At 40.6% G+C, this 23,245-nt stretch overlaps 1 protein-coding gene across 2 annotated transcripts in view; it reads right to left on the minus strand.

Annotated features, from left to right (window-relative positions):
• Positions 1–8,059: 8,059 nt before the first annotated feature.
• LOC117307040 (GATA-binding factor 2-like) overlaps positions 8,060–23,245 on the minus strand; it is a 45,083-nt gene continuing 29,897 nt past the window's right edge. For both annotated transcript variants that reach the window (XM_033791677.1, XM_033791676.1), the window contains exons 5-6: positions 22,556–22,681; positions 8,060–10,516 (exon numbers count right to left, since the gene is read on the minus strand). In XM_033791677.1, the coding sequence (XP_033647568.1) occupies positions 10,124–10,516; positions 22,556–22,681 (519 nt within the window). In that variant the 3' untranslated portion in view covers positions 8,060–10,123. The remainder of the gene's footprint in view (positions 10,517–22,555; positions 22,682–23,245) is intronic.

The following is a 23,245-nucleotide window of genomic DNA, read 5'->3' on the forward strand; positions in this document are numbered from 1 at the left end:
CGGAGGCAACAAGGCGATTGCCTCCATGCCCCCGGTCACTATTATTGCCTTGGTGCCCTTGAAGTGCTCGAGTTGTACCTGTACAATTTCCTTATAGCGAGGAGAACATGCCTTGGTGCCCTTGCAAAACGAAGCATGCAGTGCTTCATGTAAATATTTGTTGACAGTGGATTGTTGATACAAAGTAAAATCGCAAAGAGTTCTCTTCTCTGTGTGGATGTGACTGTTTACATCCTGCATATATATACAGTTTGTAGTAGTTTATAATTAAAGGCTACACCACTGTTAAAATGATGTCAATCAACTCATCCTTTGGAAAGTAATGGGTTGTCTGTTATTGTTGGTTATTTTATTTATTCACGGGCCTACAAACTTTGCAAACATTTATGTTAATTGGTTTTAACGGGGGGAAACCAAACAGCAATGTTTTATCATTGAGAAAGGCCTTTACAGTGTGGCTAATCAACACTTTGAACCATAAATGGACTTGACATAAAAATGTCAATTGCAGGAACGTGACTTCATTTGAAGGCCAGTCAGTCATCTCCCATAGCACATAGTCGCCCCATTGAGATAGTCCCTGTCCCCTGCAAGCTATAGATTACCGCCCCTCAACATAGAAATGTTAACTTTTTGTCCATGATGTTCAGCCTTTAATAGCCTGTGCACAATAGACCTATTAACAGACTTAAAAATACTGACGTCGAACTGTCATCGATAAAAGATTTGCCTTTTTAATCTTGCATGGCGAGTTGTCCAAATTGATAGGCGTGTGTTTCCTATTAGAGACGTGTTAGCCCCTCAGCGTTTAACTTTCGTCAAATCTAGCCTCTACACTCGGGCCCTCTGTAAAAACAACAACCCGCTATAGATGCGCACCTTTAATTGAATATCAACCGATCCACTGTTCTCTATATTCAGAACTCATGTGTTCCTAATCAATGTTAGTTCCAGAACGTTAAATGCGCATTTCCCCCTTTCTAACCCTGATTTGGATGGGAGACTGCGCGGCCGCAATGTGACCTTTTTCCTTCGACGGAATTATTGGCCTAATTTCCTTCTCTCCAAATAAAATTATGGCGTCTTTAATTTGTTAAGCCAGGGGCGCGTTAATTGGATGTGCTGCTTAAAAGCTGGCTCTTATGTTTGCGAGATAAAATGTTCTCACCAAAAATGATGCTGGGAGGTGGGGACGTTTAAGCACTCTGATGACGTCATAACTTAAGATATGTTGCAAGTCTTAATCTGTACTAGACAGCTTCTTAAAGAGGGATTTGGTTATAATTGTGGTTAAAACATCTTTGGTTTCATCTCAAAGCTTTTGCGAGATATTGTTCTCACCCAAATTGATGCCGGGGAGGTAGGGACGTTTAAGCACTCTGATGACGTCATAACTGAATATCTTTTGGAGTCTTAGTATGTACTGTACTAGGCAGCATCCTTAAACTTAAAGAGAGATTTTGTTGTAATTGTGGTGAAACGTCTTTGGTTTCATCTCAAAGCTTGACACAGCCTTCTGAAACCGTTCTCCCCAAGTGGGGGAAAATGGCGCTTGAATACCCGAGTCCTCAAGGTTCACTGTTGCTTATTTTGATTGCTGGAATTGAAACATACCTATATATGAACGGCCAGACTATTTGCCTGACAGCAAATCAGTCACCCTTTTTCGAATGTCTTACAAATATTTCTTATTGAAAAGTACATGTAATGTACACTCTTTTGACGGTCTTGTGCATGTTCAAATAATCCCAATTCTTTCGAGTATATATAATCCCATTTTTTTCGTAGCCCTCAGCTCACTTGTGTGTAAAGTTTTTGTCACCCGTGTTTCCTCAACTATTATCACCTAAAGAAGTCTTCTATAACGGAATGGCCTTTTTAAATTCATTTTTTTCTTATAATTTTGTTTCGCTTCGCCCCTCGTTAACGTGCGATTATTGAATTATGTGTTCGTGCCCATTTTGTGTGACATTAAAGGCAAAAATGTACTCGTTAAGTCCAAATCTTGTAATTTGATATCCAATATAGGTTTCCAAATCCTGGAATGTATTGATTTAGTTTTGGTTTTGTATAAAAAAAAACCATTTCAAATCTGAAAGTGAAACCAATGCTAACTGCATTCTTTAAAAAAAAATTAGATTATTAAAATTATCTTTAGGCCTAATATCCTACATGTAGACGTTAAATAAGACATCGTATATTGGGCATTTATCGTGGTGTAAGCTTACATTAAACAGCACCTCATTTAATTGATAACAATCTCAAGCCATTTTCCTAGTCGTCAACTTTCACTTGCAAAGAAACACAGCAGTCCTGCTGACCGACAACCCGAACGGACGGCAGGTGCGAGAGTACCGTGCATCCTCTCTTACATCCACGCCGTGTTTTCGTCACTTCCATCGGCCTTAACGAGTGGCGACGGCATGCTGCTGGGGTCGGTGGCTCGCAGTTGTCTCCCCTCGCAGTGGGGTGACATTTCTGAATGAAAAACCTTTCGAGACAGCTTTATTAAACACTTCACGATGGTCGTATTCAAAACGAAAGTTCATTGGACTCTGTGTTCTCGAAGAAACCGTACGGGACTTGCACTAAAATACAGTTTTTGAAAAAGTAAAAAAAAAGCAAAAAACAAATTGAACAAAACTATAAGACTTCACCTCTTCCAACCCAATTTTCACGGATGTAAATTCAAGCCTGAGAATAAAACTCACAGGAAAACTTAATGTTTTAATAATATCAGCTTCCTAGCCGAAAGCTGCATGCTAAGTCAAAATAGCATGATTTCTATCTCCTCTGTACTTGTTCGTGTTGAAGCTTCTGTTTAGCGTTTGTTGAAGACGTATGCATCATTAGTTAGTCGTGTCACCAATGCAGGGTTTTATGCCGATGATAATGATTACATGTAGATGATGTGGCATAGTTCTTGGGTCATAGGATCGTGACCACTAGGTGTAGCTTTGTTTCTGCATGCTAAGTCAAAATAGCATGATTTCTATATCCTCTGTACTTGTTCGTGTTGTTGTTCTGTTTAGCGTTTGTTGAAGACGTATGCATCATTAGTTAGTCGTGTCACCAATGCACGGTTTTATGCCGATGATAATGATTAGATGATGTGGCACAGTTCTTGGGTCGTAGGATCTTGACCACTAGGTGTAGCTTTGTTTGTACCATAGCACGTGCTGCCCATCCAGCCCCCCTCCTCCCCTGAACCCCCCCCCCCCCTCTTGCCAAATCAATCTAGCCTTGTTCTTTGAATAGCAACTATAATGTCATTGATAAAAGGGAAACGTCCCCAAATACATTGGCGCCTTAAGCTACCTGGAATCCATTATTGCCGAGGGAAGGGCACGCGGCGTGTGTTGACATTTTGAACATTAAATTTAAGACGAATAAGTTATGGGATAAAACCCTAGGTCTAGCAGACATAAAGACAAGTTCATGCTGAAATCACGAACTTCTTAGCGGGAAAGACAAATCACTCACCAGATAATAAAACTGTTCAAAGTTTTAAACAAAATATGATCTATTAAAATATTACTTATTTGAGCCTGTAAAGATGAAAGACGTTTTTATTTGATGGAAACAAGCCAAACTCAATCAGCCTGATCAATAACCCATGCCAGTGTGGGGTTCCTATATAAAACTGCTCTCTTGAGTACTAAGTAACATCCAGTAATGGAGTCCGACTATGTTTTTATGTCTCAGTTTGGGCCCTCAAGAACAAAATGATGGCACACCGTGTCCAATTATAAATTCGTAACAATTTGGGTGACCCACAATTGGAACAAACTGTGTAAATACCGCCCTCTTTTGATGCCAATATTGAAAAGAATGACTAAATAATAGCGGATAATTGTACTTATATTTAATTAATGATCTTTTTTTTTTTTACAAACAATTGTTTATATTTCTCCCTTTGGAGCTGTACCGATGGGTAAAGTAGATCTGCCCTGCCAGTGGTGAAATGGACAAGTCGGACGCTCATCATCAAGTCTGATGTGCGCATTTTGCAAACTAGACACACAGTCCCTATACACTAATTATTCCCCATTTCTCATTTTGATAAGGCTTGTCAGTAACAGCCCATAAATATTGGTGTGGAACTGGACTATAGCAATGTTCCAATCTTCTATCAAATTATTAGAGTTTAGACACTAACGAAAAAGTCAAAGCTCATTTTTCATTCATAACAATACTGTTTTATTGGATCATATAAATTATAACCAGTCAATAGAAGTGTATTATAGCATTGATTTGTTTTATGTCCTACAAAAACATCTTTCACAGCTCTGGTGGATTAGATAGGACGTGGATAGTTGAACTAAAATCTTTGTCAAAATGACTTGAAGTTATGCTGTAGTTTTTCCTCGTTGGGGGCCTCCGCATCACGGCCTTCGTGCCTCCCTTTAATCGCGAATGGGTGGCCCAAGCATTTTGGCCGGGATTGTAGCCCATCAGTTGTTTTCTGCGTTCAGGGATTCAGACCAGAGAACGGAGCCTGAAGCCGAATCCTAAGCCAAAGCCGTGGATTCGAAAGAGCCCAAGTAAGGGTCTTTTGTTTTGGGGGTGGGGTTTTTTAAGGGTAAATATTTTAAGCGTTAGGTAGGCTAGTTATTCCACGAGTTGTAGTAAGAATTTGATACTATTGGGACGGATTGTATTGATAGACATTTGTTCTATTACAATTTAATGTACAAAATACTCGGTATAAGCAGAGTTCGTTTCTGACAGTCACTTAAACAATTATGAATACTTTACACTGTTCAGGTTGTACGTATTTACAATTTTTGTTTTATATTATCACTTTTCTTGTGACGCTCTACAGTTAAGAAACAGTCATACAACATATACGACCACATTGACGTTTCCTTTATAGAATAAGAGACGAGATTCGAACACTCCATATGTTTGACTCCTAGAGCGACCTTGTGGCCTGTCCTGACCCCCCCCCCCCCCAAGTTGCCAAACTGAAGATTTAAGGAGAAATAGTTTGTCTCATTTATTATTTACTATCCCATTCCGCATGAGTGTAATGATGGGAGACATTCAGGGAACAATCCATGGCCGTTGACTATATACAATAGACCTTTGGCAAGGTGTGGCCATCTTGATTTTCCACTCATTCAATTAATAAAACCAAAACGAGACCGGTGGAAGAATTAGTCTGGCTCCTTATATATTCACTTTGTTAGAGTGGTGTCAGTTTTGCTCTTTTGAGGGTGAGAGTCAATCTTTGTCACTCTCTTTGAGTGAATATGGAACTCACTCTGGTTGTCCGCCATATGGCTGTTTGTAAGAGTGGTATGAGGGACAAAATAAAACAATGGTGGCATTCTTTTACATCAAGAGATCATATTAACATTGATTACCGGTATACTGGATACAAGTGGCATAGTACAAGATGGTGGTACAGGTGTCTCAAAATGAACACCATCATGTTTGAATGCTGTTCGAGACGTCGAGAACACACCGGCTCTTTTTAGAGCCGAGAGAGTTTACACATGGTCCCCGCAAGTCTACTATTCATATATACATTTTTAGACTCTTACCATAATGCTTACAATAAGGCCTAACTTGACTTGACAATTTTAAGAATTCATATAACTATAATTACGATGTCTGTCATTGCAGTTAGAGCAAATCCACACCATAATAGTTACTACAGTCATAATTTCTGCCGCTTGTATTGGACAAGATGAAGCGGGAAATACCACGATATAATTCCCGATGGACAGATAATATTAAGAGTTGGTAATTCCCTGATAATTCCAAAGTCTTTGAAATTTAATACCATACTTCCGTGTTCGGTGGCATTAGATAGGAGCGTCTTCGGGAGAGGGTCTGTACGGGTGAATTCTCCCGAGGGGACGGTCGGACTAGTGGGTGACCAACTCCAAGGTTCAAGAGCCGCCAGTCGGATCCCCTAGATTTTTGGGAAAGGTTAGGACTGTAGCCTACTCTAACTAGTTTTAATAAGTCTTTGATAAAAACAAATGGCCAGTGTTGAAAACCGCTTATACCATTACCAACCAAAAGGACATGTTGTGTGAGTGCAAACAAATTGTTAATGGCCTGACGTTTCGATCCTAGCAGAGTCTTTCTCGAAGGCTAATTGACCAGTTTTCAGTCTAAAAATACAATACCGTGCGTCGGGTAAACAAAAAAGTGTTTTTCGCTGAGCGGTGGATACGAAATGTTCAACAAAGACGCATTTGTACATTAAATGTAGTCTCTACGTAAATCGACAGAGCTCGAAAATGTTGAAAATAAAATGCTGGTGTGGATAGTATTGAAAAAAAAAATCCAAATGATAAACACCCACTGTCTCTCTCTCTCTCTCTTTTTTTTTGGTGGTTGGGGATCTTACCTTTGTCTCTGCCTTGAATGGTTTCTCAAAGACTTTGTATAACAAACTTCCTTGTGGAGCACCCCAGTCTTATAGAGTTAATATTGAGTCCTTATGTTCCCCTATTTTGTTTTGTTGGTCTCTAGTGTACCAACAATGAGAACACTCGTAAAACCGGTATGACCACTTACAATTTCGGGCCATATAGTTCAACACCTGGCCGCTTTTGGGCTCTACAAAAGTCTGCTCATAATACTTTTGGAATAATCGTCAAGCAAAAAATATTGAAACCATTTGAGATGTCAGTGCGTCCTGCTTTAGTGGTTTTGGGGTATACAACGAATTCTTGCAAGTAGTATTGGGTTTAATCAATGTTGTTACTTTGGATCTTCCGAAGTCCTGGGATGGATTTCACAAAGAGTTGAGACTATAAAATTTAGTCTCATATCAAGTGAGGACGAGTCTAACTTAGGTATAGCCCGAGTTTTAATAAGTACAAGAGTGTTGGGACTAGTCCTATAAGTAGGACTCTCTTGTGAAATCGGTCTCTGTCATTTGACATCCGCACCTCAAAATGTCCGGCTCATTTATCACTGGGCCTGTTATAAATTACAGTAAACAAACACTCAAGTATGGCTACTTTTGACAAAGATTTAAGTGACAACGACTTACTTTTTATTGACTTTGTAGGTGAAGTCAATGTCCCAAAAGGACGGTCTTAAGAATAGGGTTTGCCATTTTTGTGATGTGAATACCATAGGACAACCCCTTTGAACAAATTTGTAGTGTAGGTACAAAATACAGTGTAAATCTTGTAGAAACGGCAAATACTAATTAGTTTGAATTTGTCATTTAATAAACGGATGAAAGAGCTTGAGCGAGACAGGGAAGTAGACCATAATGCACTTTCATTGGTATGCATTGAATCAATTAATGTTTATTAATGTTTAATAACACATAATGTTTTAATAGGGCACAGTGCAAAGCTCCAAAAAACGAGGGCTCGGTTACCAACAGAAAAACAACATTTTACCCTCTTTTTTTCTGGGAATATTATTATATGGATGTCAACACTGGAATAGTATACACACACAGGGCTTGCCTCTAATAATGCTTATCAGTCTACATGATTATACACATAATTCGCAACAACTCCCGGCCTGTCAAGTCTGCATAACCTCACACGCGACACTCACACGCCCCGACGGGAGGCTGGCAAATCCACCCAAAAGCCGGCGGTAATCCCTAGGCTTATCCTGGCCCGGGCTCGAGGGTCCCTAGGCCCCCCCCCCCCTTTAACACAAACGCACCACGGCTTATCACAATGCTAAATGTGTGTAATCGGGTTTTCGCTTAGCGCTTCCTTCCTCCCAGGGGTTCCAGCTAATGTCCACATGGTCTTCGCTTGCCTCGTCCTCCCCCCCCCCCCCCCCTCCATCCCCACCACCTCCACCCCCACATTTTAAGTGCATACGCTAATATTTGTGAATAATTTGATGTACTAAACAAACTTTCGCGTCGTGTGGTGGTAATTATTATCCAATTCACGCTCATGGCTAAAAATAAACCCATCCCTGAAATTCATAAGTCAACTGGCCGTGTCTCAACGCCCTTAATATTTTCAATTTATGTCTGCGGTCTATCATCAGTAATTGGTGACGCAACCCGTTTTCAAATTTACTTAGAACAGAAAATACGAAACAGAAGTTTGGCTGATGCTCAGAATAAAGGTGAATTTATTCGGGATGGTAATTTCGACGGACAGCATGCTTTTATAAAAAGTACAAGAAATTGCGAAAATAAAACAAGGATCTTTTGCTGAAAGTCCAAGACATTTTGACAAATATAATGAGATTTTCTCTATAGTTTTAGGTTGAATGGAACTAGGCTAGGCCTATATACCTCTAAGAAACTCCTGGTCAGATTTGCATGCATTCCCAGGGGCCTGATCCGTTTACGGTCAGACTAGCCCGGAATGTGTGTCAAACCATGGTCAAAGTGACTCAAAAATTAGTCAAAATCCCTATAACAAAAAATAGTCAAAACCTAAATTATAACAGATCCTGGGTCATGCCGACCCAGAAGTGCGTCAGGGCCCGATTTAAAAAAAGGTTGGTTTTTACTTGTAAATCAATCGTTGTTGCTAAGTAAGGTGTGCTGTCTCAAACAAATCACTTTTAGACAACTCATTTTCAAGATAATCTTTAGTGCTTTGTGAAATTGAACCAAGAGCCCCTCCGACTCGCGTCAATTCTAACACGGGGTCAATTTTACTCTGGGTCAATTCTGACTCGGGGTCAATTCGACTCGGAGTCAATTCTGACTCGGTGTCAGTTCTGACTCGGGGTCAATTCTGATTCGGGGTCAATTCTGACCAGGATTTAATTCTGACTAGGGAGTTTTAAGAGTGAAGGCTCCAACACACACAATGAACAGTTATTTTTGAAGATGAAACACAATTAGAGCAATACTATTATAACATTCATTCACTGACAAGTTTAGGGGTCTACTTTATTTAAGGAATGTATTTTATATATTTATATATAAATAATTACAATAAAAAAAACATATTATTAACAAATCTTTCGTTTTGGAAACATCAAGAATGTCTAATAATTAAGAAATGTATTGTTTGAAAATTGTCAGTCCTTTCTCTTAGACCATTTAAAACTGCCATTTGTTTCTTTGCTGAGGTTTTGTTCCCAAAACACTAAGCCAAAGTAATAACGTTCTCCTGAAGACAACCAGAGCTTACTGATCGAAACAACGAGTCGTTAATCTTTTCAGAAACACTACTACTCAAAAAGAGATATCGACATGGTGTAACCGCAAACCTCTCTCTCAGTTTAAACCTAGCCTTCACGAAGTTCAATTGGTGTTGGTCGTACTTTCGGCAAGTTAAAAACCCCAACTAAGGAACCACCCCTAGTGTAAAACACTCGGGTTAAGTGCCTCTGATACAGTGTGCTAATTGTTTTAATTCTGTAAGCTTTTACAGTGAGCCAAACAATATTATGCAAATGCTCCACAAACAAACAGATCACAAAGAAAAACGAAATCCGCAATCTTCTAAACTGTTATTTTTATGTATTACATCTTTTTACGAATACTGTTGTTTTGTTTATAGGAATTCTCAATTACAAGGAAACAATACAAATATATCTTACAATGAACACTCACACCGTATAGTTACGTATTTATAAACGGATGTACAACTAATATGATGTTAAACTCTGTAACATGGACTTGACTCGCACTGCAGGCCTATCTACATGACATCAACATTGTCAAAAGTCAATTTGGAGCGATCCCTGTATGTTATCTTCCTACTGGTGTACACTCTCTCGGTCAACGATATCCACATGGTCTCGTATACAGAACGGAACTTTGAAGCATTTTCCACCCTTTCAAAGCTCAATGGAAAGGGTGCAGCCAATGTCATTGCAAGCTCAAATCCTTTACAATGTTTGGTTGAAGTCTACACATACATCTTTCAATCTGCCAATGCAACTGAACAATACTGCCATCATTGTCTATGTCCATGGCGCCATTTTGTTTTTAATGTACATCGTCAGCGTTTGACGTCACAGCCACACTTTCCCGTTTAAGTCGCTGCTGTCACAACATGGCACCGTCGTTGAATACCTTAATAAAGTCTGGGTAATTGTTTTTGACACAGGGGTTACAAGACAACTCCCCACCCCTTTTAATTTCGTGTTTATAATAAGTCCGTACTTTTCATCAGGCGACACTGTGTCCAGTTTCTGTACCGTCGAATCAAGCCATCGCTCCCACCATGCTGCTGGTCGAGGAGGACATCGGTAAGCTGCACGGTACGGGCACGTGGGTTGGTCCGGTTGGATACAGAGAGTTACACAGCGAGGACGGACTGTACGTCATGGAGTGCGGGTGGGAGTGGTGATGGGAATGGTGGATAGACGCCGAGGTGGGCCCGGTCATACTGTAGTCGCTCATACCCGTGTGGTAGTGAGGATGAGGGTGGGAGAGGTTCTGGTGCGGTTCGGCAAACATGGGGAACTTGGGGTAGTTGTCCTCCATCTGTTTCATGGACTCCATGGCTAGTTTGCCTTTGTTCTTCTTGGACTTGGTGGAGAGTTTGCGATTCCGCGTCTGGATGCCGTCTTTCTTCATTGTCAGTGGTCGATTTACCTGGAGATAATAGAACGGTAGAGGGCGTAAGTTTTAATGTGGATTGTTTGGCTGATAGTAGTTGTAATACAAGCCTTTCATATCTATCTGTAAAAGACTGACGCTCAACGGGAACGATTTTCTCTATGGTTATTGAGCCCACGTGGGTGATTTGTGGTTTTCAACCACTGTCCCTCGTCAATACTGTAAGTGGTTGGCACTTTTCTGGTGTAGGAACCCCTCTGCACCTTTACCCTCTGCAAGAGGTGCGAAGCCAATGTTATTGCACCTCATACTAGTTTCCAGTTTGGGGAGGGTCATTATTACAATAGACTTCGCACCTGGCACTTCAAGCAAACAATTTCCGTGTACGTCAATATTGTAAAAAAAAAAAAAATAAAAAAAAAAAAAAAAGATCCTTGGCATTTTGTAGTTGAACTACATCTTGGCTCAGAGAAGTATCAATAAGAAAGTAACAACTTTGCTGTACTGTTCTTCTATGGCTGGCACACAATATTGAGTCTCAACACGTCAGAACCACCCCAGCACACACAACAAGTGATGTCAACTCAACTTTAAAAATACATTGGTCAGTCAGGAAGGCACATTGTGGGAAACCATGAGTGAGCAACAGTTATTTCAGAAATCTGACGAAGGTGTCAGTTATTGGGGACAATGGAAGTCAAGGAGAACATAATTCGAAACGGCAGCCCAGAAGGGAGGGGTTCACAACCAAAATATTTCCCTTTCCCCTCGGTGCTGGGAATCGTGCTGGGCTCGACACATGTACGGAACATGGTCAGCAAACGATAAACCTGATCTCAAGGCTTGATAACCTCATTTGTGTTTAGGCTTTTCTGAAAAATTCATTTTGGCTGGAACTTCGTGACATTTCTTTTAGTTAGATGTGTGTGTAGCCATGGATACAAGAGAGGTCACAGATTGTGTAATACGTGGTCTATGTAACCAAGGACTGTTGATCAGAGATGGTCACAGTGTAGGAAACGTAGCACCCAATCTGCACGATCTAATATTTTATATAAAAAAACCTCAACGTGCCCGTAAATTCCTCATATTATCTCGGTTTGTCAAAAACAATTGGAGCCATTATGTCTCCACCTAAACCTCCGGGCCATCCATCATCAAGTAAGAGGTCACTACATCCGGTGCTTGGGGTCAAAGACACATTAACCTCAATTCAGAATGCCATTTTCCATGATTCCAGGTCAAATATTCCGGAAGTAGGTTATACATCGTGATGTGCTCCTTAATAACTGTTCACATTGTCCAACTGTTTTGGCTATGATTTGAGTTGATTTGGATTTGATTGAATTTTAATTTGATATGATTTGAAATTTTTTTTCCGGATAACACAGCAAGAAGAACATGGAAAATAACATAACTGAGTAATTAATCATATTTTAAGCAACTTAACTTGTCAACCATTTTCCCATTCATTTTGATTCTGTTTATAATTGGTTATTCGCGGAAAAAAAGTTTTCACTCCGGCTATCAGTCATATCCATACCGAGTGCCAAAGACAAGGGTTAAATACCACAAGGTCAAATATTGAGGGTCATTCATAGCAGAAGTCAAAGGTCTCAAAGAACGCATACAGATGCGCAGAATGATTTACGATGGGGGCATAATGCCAGTGATGGCTATACTACAGGGTCATTACACGTACCCTAGAGAATGGAAAAAGTCCATGCACAAACGAAATGGGTAACAAGTGCCCCCCCCCCCCCGAATCATTAAAATAGATGAAAGTGAAAGTGTAATGTTTATACAACAATCATGCTGAGAAAGTGAGTTACACTTCCTCTTTCAATATCGAGAAGTAAAAGTAAAAGATTTGAGGAAAAACACTACTTGCTTATATTTTGTTAAACAAATGTTTCAGTTGACTGCAAAACCAGGCGTAGTACGACGTGGTTGCATAATGGAAGCATTTGAATGTTATGCATGTGCCGACAACGGCTCCGAATTGCATGTGTAAAATGAAAAGTGAATTAAAATCCAGTTCATGTAGAATATTAACATAAAACGAAATATTCTATAACGCGACAGCGGTATTCGAGACAGCTCCTTTAAGCTTCCCCTAATGGAGGCTTTACCAAAGCACCCTATACAAGTATGTCATCCCATCACGTACTGCGGCTTCCCAGTGCCCTTGAATCTGTCGGGACTAGACTGTCGGCAAGAAACCCAAGATGTTTATCTTCAGCGCCACGTGTCAACAATTATTACTCTGACACCTCAGACCTCAACAACTCCTTGCGAGATTCCATCTTTTTTCTCTCTTTCTTTCAAGACACAAATATAACCCCTCAATCGACCACCCTCTCATTAAAATGCGCTTGACACGTAGTTGTCAAAGACAAGTATTCTCACTTGGTGTATCCAACATGTATTAACATGTATTGACATGTTTAAAATAACAAACCTGTGAACATTTTGGCTCAGGTCGTCGAAGAGAATAATGATTGAAAGAAAAACACCCTTTTATAGCACAACTTTGTGTGTTTTCAGATGCATAATAAAAGGTTTTAAGCCTGAAGTCTGTTGTTATTTAATGAGTGAAAAAATTAATATTTTCAAAAATTACGTCCTTTTAGAGGGAGCCATTTCTCACAACTATCAACAGCTCTCCGTTTCCCTTTACCAATTAAGTTCTCATACTAATAATTTTGTTGAGTAAACACCAATAGTATCAACTGCTCTCTTTTGCTCATTACCAAGAAAGTTTTTATGCCAACAATTTGTTTGAGTAAACGTTCAGTGCCTTTACCAATTAAGTTCTCATACTAATAATTTTGTTGAGTAAACACCAATAGGATCAACTGCTCTCTTTTGCTCATTATCAAGAAAGTTTGTATGCTAACAATTTGTTTGAGTATACGCGCAGTGCCTTTAAGCAGAAGTGGGGGTGGAGGTGGGGGAGAAATGAAACACCAAAGCCATGTGTCGTGAACGTTGTACAATTACAACCGAGCTGGCAGTATCAAGGCTGGTGATCAACTAATTTCCATGTATTTATTTTACGGAATACCCACTGCGCCTGTTTAATGTGTAAGGACTTGGGCTGCTGTAGTCGTTTGTGCGTTGGTTCTATAATTTGCTGTATATTAAATCACAGCCCCACAGGAAGAAAAGGCTTAAAGCGAGTTTATACCCTCAGTACAACAATAATGTTTGCAAATGAATTTTTGATAGATTTACTGAGTTGAAAAGTTCCAGCTGCTTTAAGGAGCATTGTGTGAATAGTATAAACCCTCGCCTTTACACAGCACTAGCTGTGATCAATAATTATAAATAATCTAGTTCTATATCGGTCTAGTTTTTAAAGTAAAAGAGTTGTCTGTCTTGAACGGTACGATTTGTCTGTAACTAGTTCGGTTTTATCTTAGATAGTCGACTAGCAGATACTAAAACTTACACACCACTTGTTATGATGAATGCCTGTTCATTTCAAATTGTAGTGCGGATATAGGCCCAGCATGCTGTGCTCCGTTTTTTAAGTGGGACAGTACACCAATAAGTGTTACACCAGTGGTTCCCCTTTAAGTACTATAAATTCAACACACCCCTTTAAGATCCTTATCAGCACAAGCCACGCGTAGGCCACACGCCGACCCCAAGCTTCGTCAGGTAACCCATGCTGCCTGGGTGCCACGCGGCACCAGCGGGTCGGGTTTTTACGACCAGCGGGGGACGACGCGAGGCCTTCTCCATTTACGAGTTTTAATAAACTTTCACTTTTGATTTTCGTACTTTTTTTCATCGTTTATTAATAGTTCATTTCCGCGTTGTTTCGCTTTTCAGTCATAAATACATCGTGGCATTGGTAGTAAATAATCATTTTGTTATTGGCAGTTTTGGGGACCCTTGTGTTGTTTTGTTGACTACCTTTTATTAATGCGGTCTAGAAAGCAAGTTTGTTTGTCTCGCCAATGTCGTTGTCTCCAGTCTGAGACTAATAAGTTAATGTAAACCCGTCTATCAAAAGCCTTCTTACTAACTTCCACGTCACGTCTTTAAAAAATTTGGTTCAACACATTAAACTGGCCTTCAGTCCATGCCTGACACTTCTTTGCATGTTATCTTGAACAACACAATACCCAAGTGATGGGCGACGACTAGCCCTATATAGGACTCTTCCTCTGTAGTACAATACGAAAGTGTAAGACCACCAGGGCTAGGCGACGACCTGTTTTAAGCTGTACAGACCAATAAATGTTGATTTTTCTTAGATAAGCAGATGGTTTCTTCAAAGTCTTGTTTTCTTGTTACAATTTTATTATTCATTTGTATCATTCTGACATTGTTTCCCATTGGAGTTGGGTGACAATCATGTTTTGAGTTTACGGCTTTCCTTACCTTGCCTATTTGGAAAATGGGTACAGAGGCCACATTTTTAAAACATGCTTATATTTTTACGTGGGCCTGCACTATGTAGGTATATCTGTGAATTAAGGCCAAGCCTATCTGTCCATGTGAAATAGACTGCACTATAGGAAACGTATCAAAATTAGGAAACCTTATATCAGAATGATAATACTTCCTTTATTGTGCCAGTCAATGCTTGATATAACCATGAGTGAACATACAATCTAGTTCCGTCTGCTTAGTTTGTTTACCAACACGTTTTGAAAAGAGTCAGTTATAATTTGATGTTTTTTCATGTAAAAATGGTGGTGTGGTAACATCAATGCATATGTTCAAATTATTCAAACTGGTTTGTCATAAAAGTGTTTCCCTTTAATAATAAGCACTGGCGAGTTTTGTTCAACTACAAAGGTTAACCCGCATATTTACCCTTTCAGTTAAATATCTGATTCCATGCAGAAACATTGCTCCAACTTGTGTGGCTGCCTCAAATCCCACAAGATACCCCCGTGGTTTCCCTTTGAGACGATTACCCTATCCCCATATTCCGTGCTCGGTGTTTATCAAACCCCGTCCAGAACTCCCCTGGGTGGGGAAAGAACTCCCCCGGGTCGGGAAGTCGGGAGCCTAGTTACCATTGACCTGATATCTCTAAATACGGCACCCGGCACCCGACGACCAGCTCCTCCACACTAGGTACCAACCAGCCTATAATAATATAAAGCCCCTGTAGCGCTCGTCCACATGTACAGTTCCCATGTGAACGTTTACGTCATAGCACCTTGCGTTTGACGTATGTGTGCAGTGGCGTTTTGGGAAGCTCACCCTGTTTCCCCCTCCACGCAGGATATGCCCGATAACTATAAGCTTTATTTTAAGAAAGCTGGAGGCAAGAGTTGTTTTCTCTCTTCCCCGAGGCCTTCTTGTGCTCCATATTGTGACTTCTATTTCTAAGGGCATCGCCACTAGACGCAATCATATAAATATGAAAGGCTGTCCGAAACCTACATTTATAAGTTTGTCAGTCTCATACAGTCAATGCAGAGGGGTATTTGCAATAACCACCGTTCTTTTCAATTAATGTTTCGCGGTGCAAGGTGCACATGAGTGTGTGAGACCTTACCCACTTTGTCAGTACATCCGTATACGTAGATATATGCGGGGGTGCAAAATGAATAATGGTACCTATGACACTGCTCTAGAATTGCAATGGTCTTGGGTTCAAATCCCACCCTAGTAATATGTTTGGGATTTGTTTTCACAGAACTCGGGAAAGTACTTAGTATATGATGCTAAGCACACATCGGTGTATATGGGTGAAACCAAACTGAATATTCTTTATCCCTGATGCAAATACAACATCTGATACCTATACTTTAAAACCTTGCTCAGATCATGCATAGATTCAAAATGCAGCCCCTGGTTGGTTTGATTTATTAACATTAAAACCAGTTTAATACACTGGGATTAGTATAAGCTATGGTATTAAAGGGGGTCAAAGTCAAAACACTGCGCCCGGATAATTGATGCATACTAGCCAGGGACCACAACGACCTATCATGGATGACCAATTTAGATCTCCAGATAAAGTCGGATTTACAGACTTGTGTATCAACTTCTGACTAACCCAAGTACCTCTATTATGAAATATAACTTGTTGCCCACAAACAAATAGTTCACTCATAAAGTTGCTTCAGAAGACCCTTTGAAACAGCTGACTGCCCACCCCCTCCCCAATAAAGCAGTCACCCCCGTCAGAGCCGAGGTCCACCACCAACCACTGATGGGTTCTGTTTGACATTCTGGCCGGTCGGGTCCGCGCCACTTGGCACGGTGGTGGAGAGTCCTCTCCCTGGGATCATAAAGCCACAGGAAGTATGCCGTGTCGAGCGGATACCGATAGCAAGTGAACAGGATGGTCTGATGCGCCTAGATAAGGACTGCCAACCAGGAAGGCTGCCTTCCTCTCTAAGCACCCCCCCCCCCCCCCCCCCCCTCGCTCTCTCCATTGAACCCACAAGAGCCGCTTATATACTAGGCTTACTTACGTCACAACGTCAGCCACGCTTGTGTGCATTTATTTTTTTGCAAGGCATATTTTTAGCGTTTGATAAAAGCGGCGAGTTTTGAAGCAGGCAACAGTAAAATTACAGGTTGCAAGACGTATCTGTGTATAGTCAGATATAGTAGGCCCAGATAAATGTGCAGGGGCCTACTCTTTTATGAGCAAGGTCTGGGGGGCACATCCTTTTTATGACAGTTTTGTTTTACTTTTGCCATTTCCTGGACGGCCTCTTGTTATAATTATTGTATATGGTGTCGAAATTAAATTTAAATTTAAATTATTTCAGCTGCTCCGGGTTCAGTGCAAATTTCGCTATACATGTATTTGATCATGTTCCCATTGTGCTTCCTTATCTTGGGGATTTCCCAAAAATTGTGCAGCTTCTTTGCATAATCAAAGCGTAAACAATAAACTGATGGGAAGGAAACTGTAAAGTCAAGCGAGATATTGTTATACATCCTACTTCTTAATTATAACCCAAATGCCGTAGCCTTACCAGATGATATCACTCAATATGCTAAGCATAACGCAATTATGCTTACCACGGTTACCACCCGAAATACCATCTCACTGTTTCTGCTTATGTTGGCTAACAGAAGGTTTTTAAGCAATAATTACTGCTGTTAAAGGCAAAGGACACTATTGGTAATTACTCAAAACAATTATTAGCATAAAACCTTTCTTGGTGACGAGTAATGGGGAGAGGTTGATAGTATAAAACATTGTGAGAAACGGCTCCCTCTGAAGTGCCATAGTTTTCGAGAAAGAAGTAATTTTCCACGAATTTGATTTCGAGACCTCAGATTTAGAACTTGAGGTCTCGAAATCAACCATCTAAACGCACACAACTGCGTGTGACAAGGGTGTTTTTTTCTTTCATTATTATCTCATAAGTTCGACGTCCAATTGAGTTCAAATTTTCACAGGTTTGTTATTTTATGCATATGTTGAGATACACCAACTGTGAAGTATAGTCTTTGACAGTTACCAATAGTGTCCACTGCCTTTAAGCAGCTCTATGAAAGATGGTACACAAGGTCTATGATCACAATACCCGCACCCATTCTCAGAAGGTCGATCCCGCATCCCTAAACCCTTACGCCTCTAACCCTTACGCCCGTAGTTTTGTCACCAAGATGCCAGACGTATCATTCACAAGAAGTCCCTTGATTCGTTTCTAAATAAAAACGCTCACGGGGGGCACTCAAGGCGGGCAGAGGAATGCCTATAGCAGCTAGCGGTAGCTGACGGGGGCCCCCACCCATGTCGTCTCGCAAGCAAGCCCCCTTGTCTTAATCCCAGGTCCCAGAGGGACCGAGAAAGAAAACGGACAACACCCTGATAATTACCCCCTCTGAATCCGTTATCTTCAGCCGTCATATTGCCTGGGTTCCAAGTCATGTAGCATACCAAACTGATGTTTCTCAACAACCCTCGCTTCTCAATGTTCAAAATTATGTGCAGTCATGATTTGTGGGGGGCTTACTGTTATATTTCTATCAATGCCCCTCAATTAAAAATAAATTAATATCTCCTTTCTGACGTCACATCTGACCTATCCAAATATACCATTCGAGGGTGTATCCTCGTTTTGTGTGTATAGTTTTTTGTATTTTTTCCTCGCGCCACTCGACAACTCTTCAAACCAAATCATCACGCGTTATCTGCGAGAGTGAGTCCGCGTGGGGGATTAGTCCCCACTTTAAACAGGGAGTGTCCTCAAATCAAGAATTTGAAAACGATGTCCATGTTTCTAGAAGATAGCGAGGGGGTTCTTTAACAGGGAGTGTCCCACAGTCAAACATTCGAGATAGCGAGGGGGATTGAAAAGGGGGTCCATACCCCGTGGGACCGGCCCCATCACAGTCACTAACTTATGATGGTAAAGCCGGGCTCGATTGGTAAAAAGAGAGCAAGTACGACTGACTCAATCAGTCAGGAAGACTTGAAGCGGTTTCCCCCATGGCCACCACGCTAATCGGAATTCGTTATTTAATTAATAGCCAACCTAATTGAGGGTTCCGCTGAGGGAAATCAAAAATAGTTAGATTGAATATTTTGTTGAAATAGTTTGGTGTTAATAGTTCGTGTAATGGCACATGTCCCACATGTACGTGTACTTAGTATACACTGGTTCACGCTGATAACTTTTGTAATCGACTATTATTAAGTGTGTCAAGTCTTGATGGCTTATCTCTGACAAGTTATGGTAATACACACAAATTGGGATGCCTAACCCAGTAAAGATAGGCCTATGGAGAGTACTGCTAATATTAAGGATAGGTCAGCAATGACGAAAACGGTTACACGTTTAAAAGACTGCTGGAAAGAATCGCATATTTTTAAGTTTTCTGTCCGAGTGTATAGAATGAATTAAAAGAACCATTTGCTGCTCACTTCATTTCTGAAACCAGTGTCTGTCGACGTGTTTTATTTAACGTCAATCTTGAGAAAATGAAATGTTTCTTTCTTCTCAAAAGTGTAGAAAGTGTGGACTTTCGCAGTGTCAGGGGGTTCATTATAATCTTGTGATAACTTGACTCAAACTTAGAACTAACTCGATGTTTAGAATCCTATATTTGTATTGAGTCCTAATTAGGTATACGCGTACCTTTCATACAGAAATGTGTGTAGTGTACATGTTCCCCACCCCCCCCCCCCCCATTTCATTGATAGTTCTGCTTTTGTCACCGTTTGTGCAATATTGAAGTTGGCAGTTGGCCCTGGGTTCAATTTCATAAAGCCTGTAAGCACAAATTATCTTAAGCACAGACAAAATATTGTAATAGCAGAAATTGGTTATTAGCCAAAAGTCCATAATATTTGTATTGTTGTGACTGGTGGCCCAACCGTACTGTAATTAGCATAGCAATTTAAAAAAAAAACGGTATTTATGCGCGGTTGGGGGGGGGCGGTGCTAGCGAGGATACTCTTTCCCAGGGTAAACTCAAACATGCATGGGCGTTGAAACTGAATGTCAATCCCATCAAACTGTTGACAGCAGTCTAAAACAAGTGTACACAACGAGGTTGAAGTGAGTCTAAGCCCCCGTGCCCAAGGGACAAGGGACCCGTGTCTGGGTCTAGTCCAACCAACCCCTGGCACTGGGGTTTACTCGTGCTGCGGGTTCCCCGGAGAATGCGCTCCGTCAAGGTCAGGCTCATACGTGGGGACGATCAGAAAGTACATGACCTTCGAATATCAATTAATCATCATTTTATGAAAAAGATGGACTCCTCGAAAATCACACACTTCTTTTCTGTCAGTACAAACTACGGGAAAAAATTGAATCACAGAATAAGATATAGGGACATAGGCCTACGTTTAATATATCTTTATTGTGGTGCCACCGTGTTGGAGGCTGTGAGCACAAGTTTGTACCATTGAACAGAAACCAAATTAAGAACTCGCAAAGAAATGTTGAAATGTAAGGTAAATTTATTCAATTCCAAACTTCCAAGTTTATCACAAGAAAATTAGAGCAAAACAAAAACAGGGGAAAACCTGTCTGTACATTGATTTCTGCTTGTCGTTTGTACAGCCTTTGAAATGATTTTGTCGGTCGTTTTAATTGTTTCATTGTGGACAGATCCCATTTTTTCAAACAGAAAAGATCCATCTGTTTTGGCCTTGCGTATATAATTGTTTTCTTCGCCATCTTGTTTTTATCCGGCACACTTTACCTTACCCCGCCCCTAATTGTTTCTACTTATTCCCAAGAGTGCCAGGCCAGCTAACGTCTACCATACTAAATGGACTTCCCCTCGCCTCGTATAAACACAACCGAGCTGACACCATCAATTGATAAGCCACTGTGTATTTCAGTCACTAAAAGGTGAACAGGTTTTGCTTTTCCCACAATGGCAGGAGGCGTGGGGCGGAAAGCCTCCTTATTCCCACTAGAGGGTCTATCCATGTGATTACAAAGGAAATCTCGTCTTTCCACACGAGAGTACGCGTCAATCAACATCTAGGAGCGCGAGATCAATTTTACAGGATTAATTTTTGTATCACGGCTATAGCTTGAGTTTTACGAGGCGTGATGTGAGTACAGTGCCACCAAAATAAGTTTATCCCAGCATAGAGCAAGGACCAAATATTTCAAATGACTTGGCATTTGAACTGGTAGTTCGGATACATAAGCCTCCTTGTTTTTCGACCACCTGGGTCAATTGTCGAGAAACTAACTGGCTTGGGGGACATTTGTGTTTGACATGTCTTGTAAATACTGAATTTATGTGTCGTTTCTCTTAATGCTGTATTGATTGTTTCTAAGATATGGGTTAGTACCTCGCGCTGTAAAATTAATAATATTATCATTCGGGGAAAAATGGGAAAATTTAGTCTGAAGTGAACCTGGAAAAAAAATCCAGTGGTGTACTTCACGTATGAGGGAACAGTGATATGATCTCTGTATAGAGTGTGTGCTAGAGAGAGGTCGAGTAGACGTCAATGGTCCTCCGAGGGGGAAATAGAAAGTAGGTGGACTGTTGCAAATTAGTTCTGCAGCATCTTTAGGAATTGACATACAGGGCAAGGACCTGAGATGCCTGAGTATAGGCTGAAAGATTTTGGCTGATCTGTATGATCAAGAATCTCTCAAAACCGTTAGTGTGGAAAATGTACAATGGAGTGCCAGCCTGTTTCACTAAAAAGGCCTGACAAAAAGTTTCGAAGTTTGGAACTTGTTGTTGTAAGCGTGAACCCTGCTACTAGTCCCAGTCCCCAGAAAGATTTGGGAATGGGTCTTTGCTGGCTAGGTTGGGTGTGGTTACCATTCCATGTACTTGAATGTTTTGTATCAATAACTCTTCATTGCTTGTTACCAAGTAAGTTTTTATGCTAATCATTATTTTGAGTAATTACCAATAGTGTCTAGTGCCTTTAAGCAGTGTCGGATCCAAGTGGTAATGTAATAACATGTGATAACACGTGCCTCAATCGTAATTTTGAACATCAACGTATTAAACATGGTATAAAAATACACAAGAAGCCTTTGCATAAACAGTTCGGTAGCATGACCCATGACACCAAAAGGTCAGGTCACCAGGGTACGGGGTGGCATTGCTGGTATATCTGATTACAGAGAGGGAGACCGTAAGCCTCGCGAGGTCAAATGTCAGGTGTGTGTGCAGCGCGAGCCGAGACACGTGCCACACTGCACTAGCCCATCAGTCAACGCCAACAAAAAAGTTACAGAAACTGTTGAAATTTTCGATGACAGAACAACATATTCTCGACTATTGAGTAACTTTGTATAAAACTGGTTTAAATATCAAACTTCCCCCCATGTATGCTCTTCTACCCGACTTGGATACACAAAAAAAGCAAGTGGTTGAGTTTGAAATTATTGTTTTATTGAACATTTTGCCCAGTTTGACTTAGACAAGTGGTAGTAAACCCTATGTAATTTTTTGTAGTTGTGTGAGTTGCCAAAGGATCATAAAAACAAGCTTTCCATGATACAAAACACAATGATGGTTGGTCCCTCTATGTCAATTCTGCTGCCTCGTAAAAATAAAGCAGAAAGTGCCAATTCACAAGAGGACCTAAATAGTGTCAAATAAAGCTTATATAAAAAGTGGATTATATTTCGATGTACTTACCCCATGGAGTTTGTAGTAGAGTCCGCAGGCGTTGCAGACAGGATCACCATTGTGATTCCTCCGCCAGAGGGTTGTGGTCGTTGCTTGGCAATTAGCACATGACGTACCCGCCCGTCTAGCTGCGGACTACATGAGGTGAACAAAAACACCAAAACAAACATGAGTTAATTAAAGAACATGCACGATATAGTTCCATGCGATTACACCATGATTTGAAAGAAAACAAAAACACTGTGTTCATGGAGGTAGAAAGCCAATGAAGTTAAACTGTGGTCTGGTCCTCTTTCAGGTTGGATACTCAGCACCCGTATGCGAACACTGGGAGCCCGACAAGGCTGTCTACAGTGTGATAAGATGTGATACACACTAACCGGGTGTTCAAGCCTTTTTCTTTGAACTTAAACCAAGCAAATTAGTGACGAAACACGTGTATCTGTGTTATATGTTCTTCGAATGAAGACGAACCGATCAATACAATCCATGTTAAACATTCCCGAGGATTTCCCGGTGATTTTCCCCGGCCTGTGCTTGTTCTATTGTTTGTCCGAAGAATTTAAATAAATAAATAAATAACATAAAAAACGAGTATGATTATGATCATACTTGATTTTATGATTATATTTATGATTTATGTTATGTTGTGTTCATCATCGAACGAAGACGTGTACCCATCAATAAAGTGTAACCATT

Source organism: Asterias rubens, chromosome 2 (assembly GCF_902459465.1).
Source record: "Asterias rubens chromosome 2, eAstRub1.3, whole genome shotgun sequence".
In the NCBI taxonomy this organism is placed as follows: Eukaryota; Metazoa; Echinodermata; class Asteroidea; order Forcipulatida; family Asteriidae; genus Asterias; species Asterias rubens.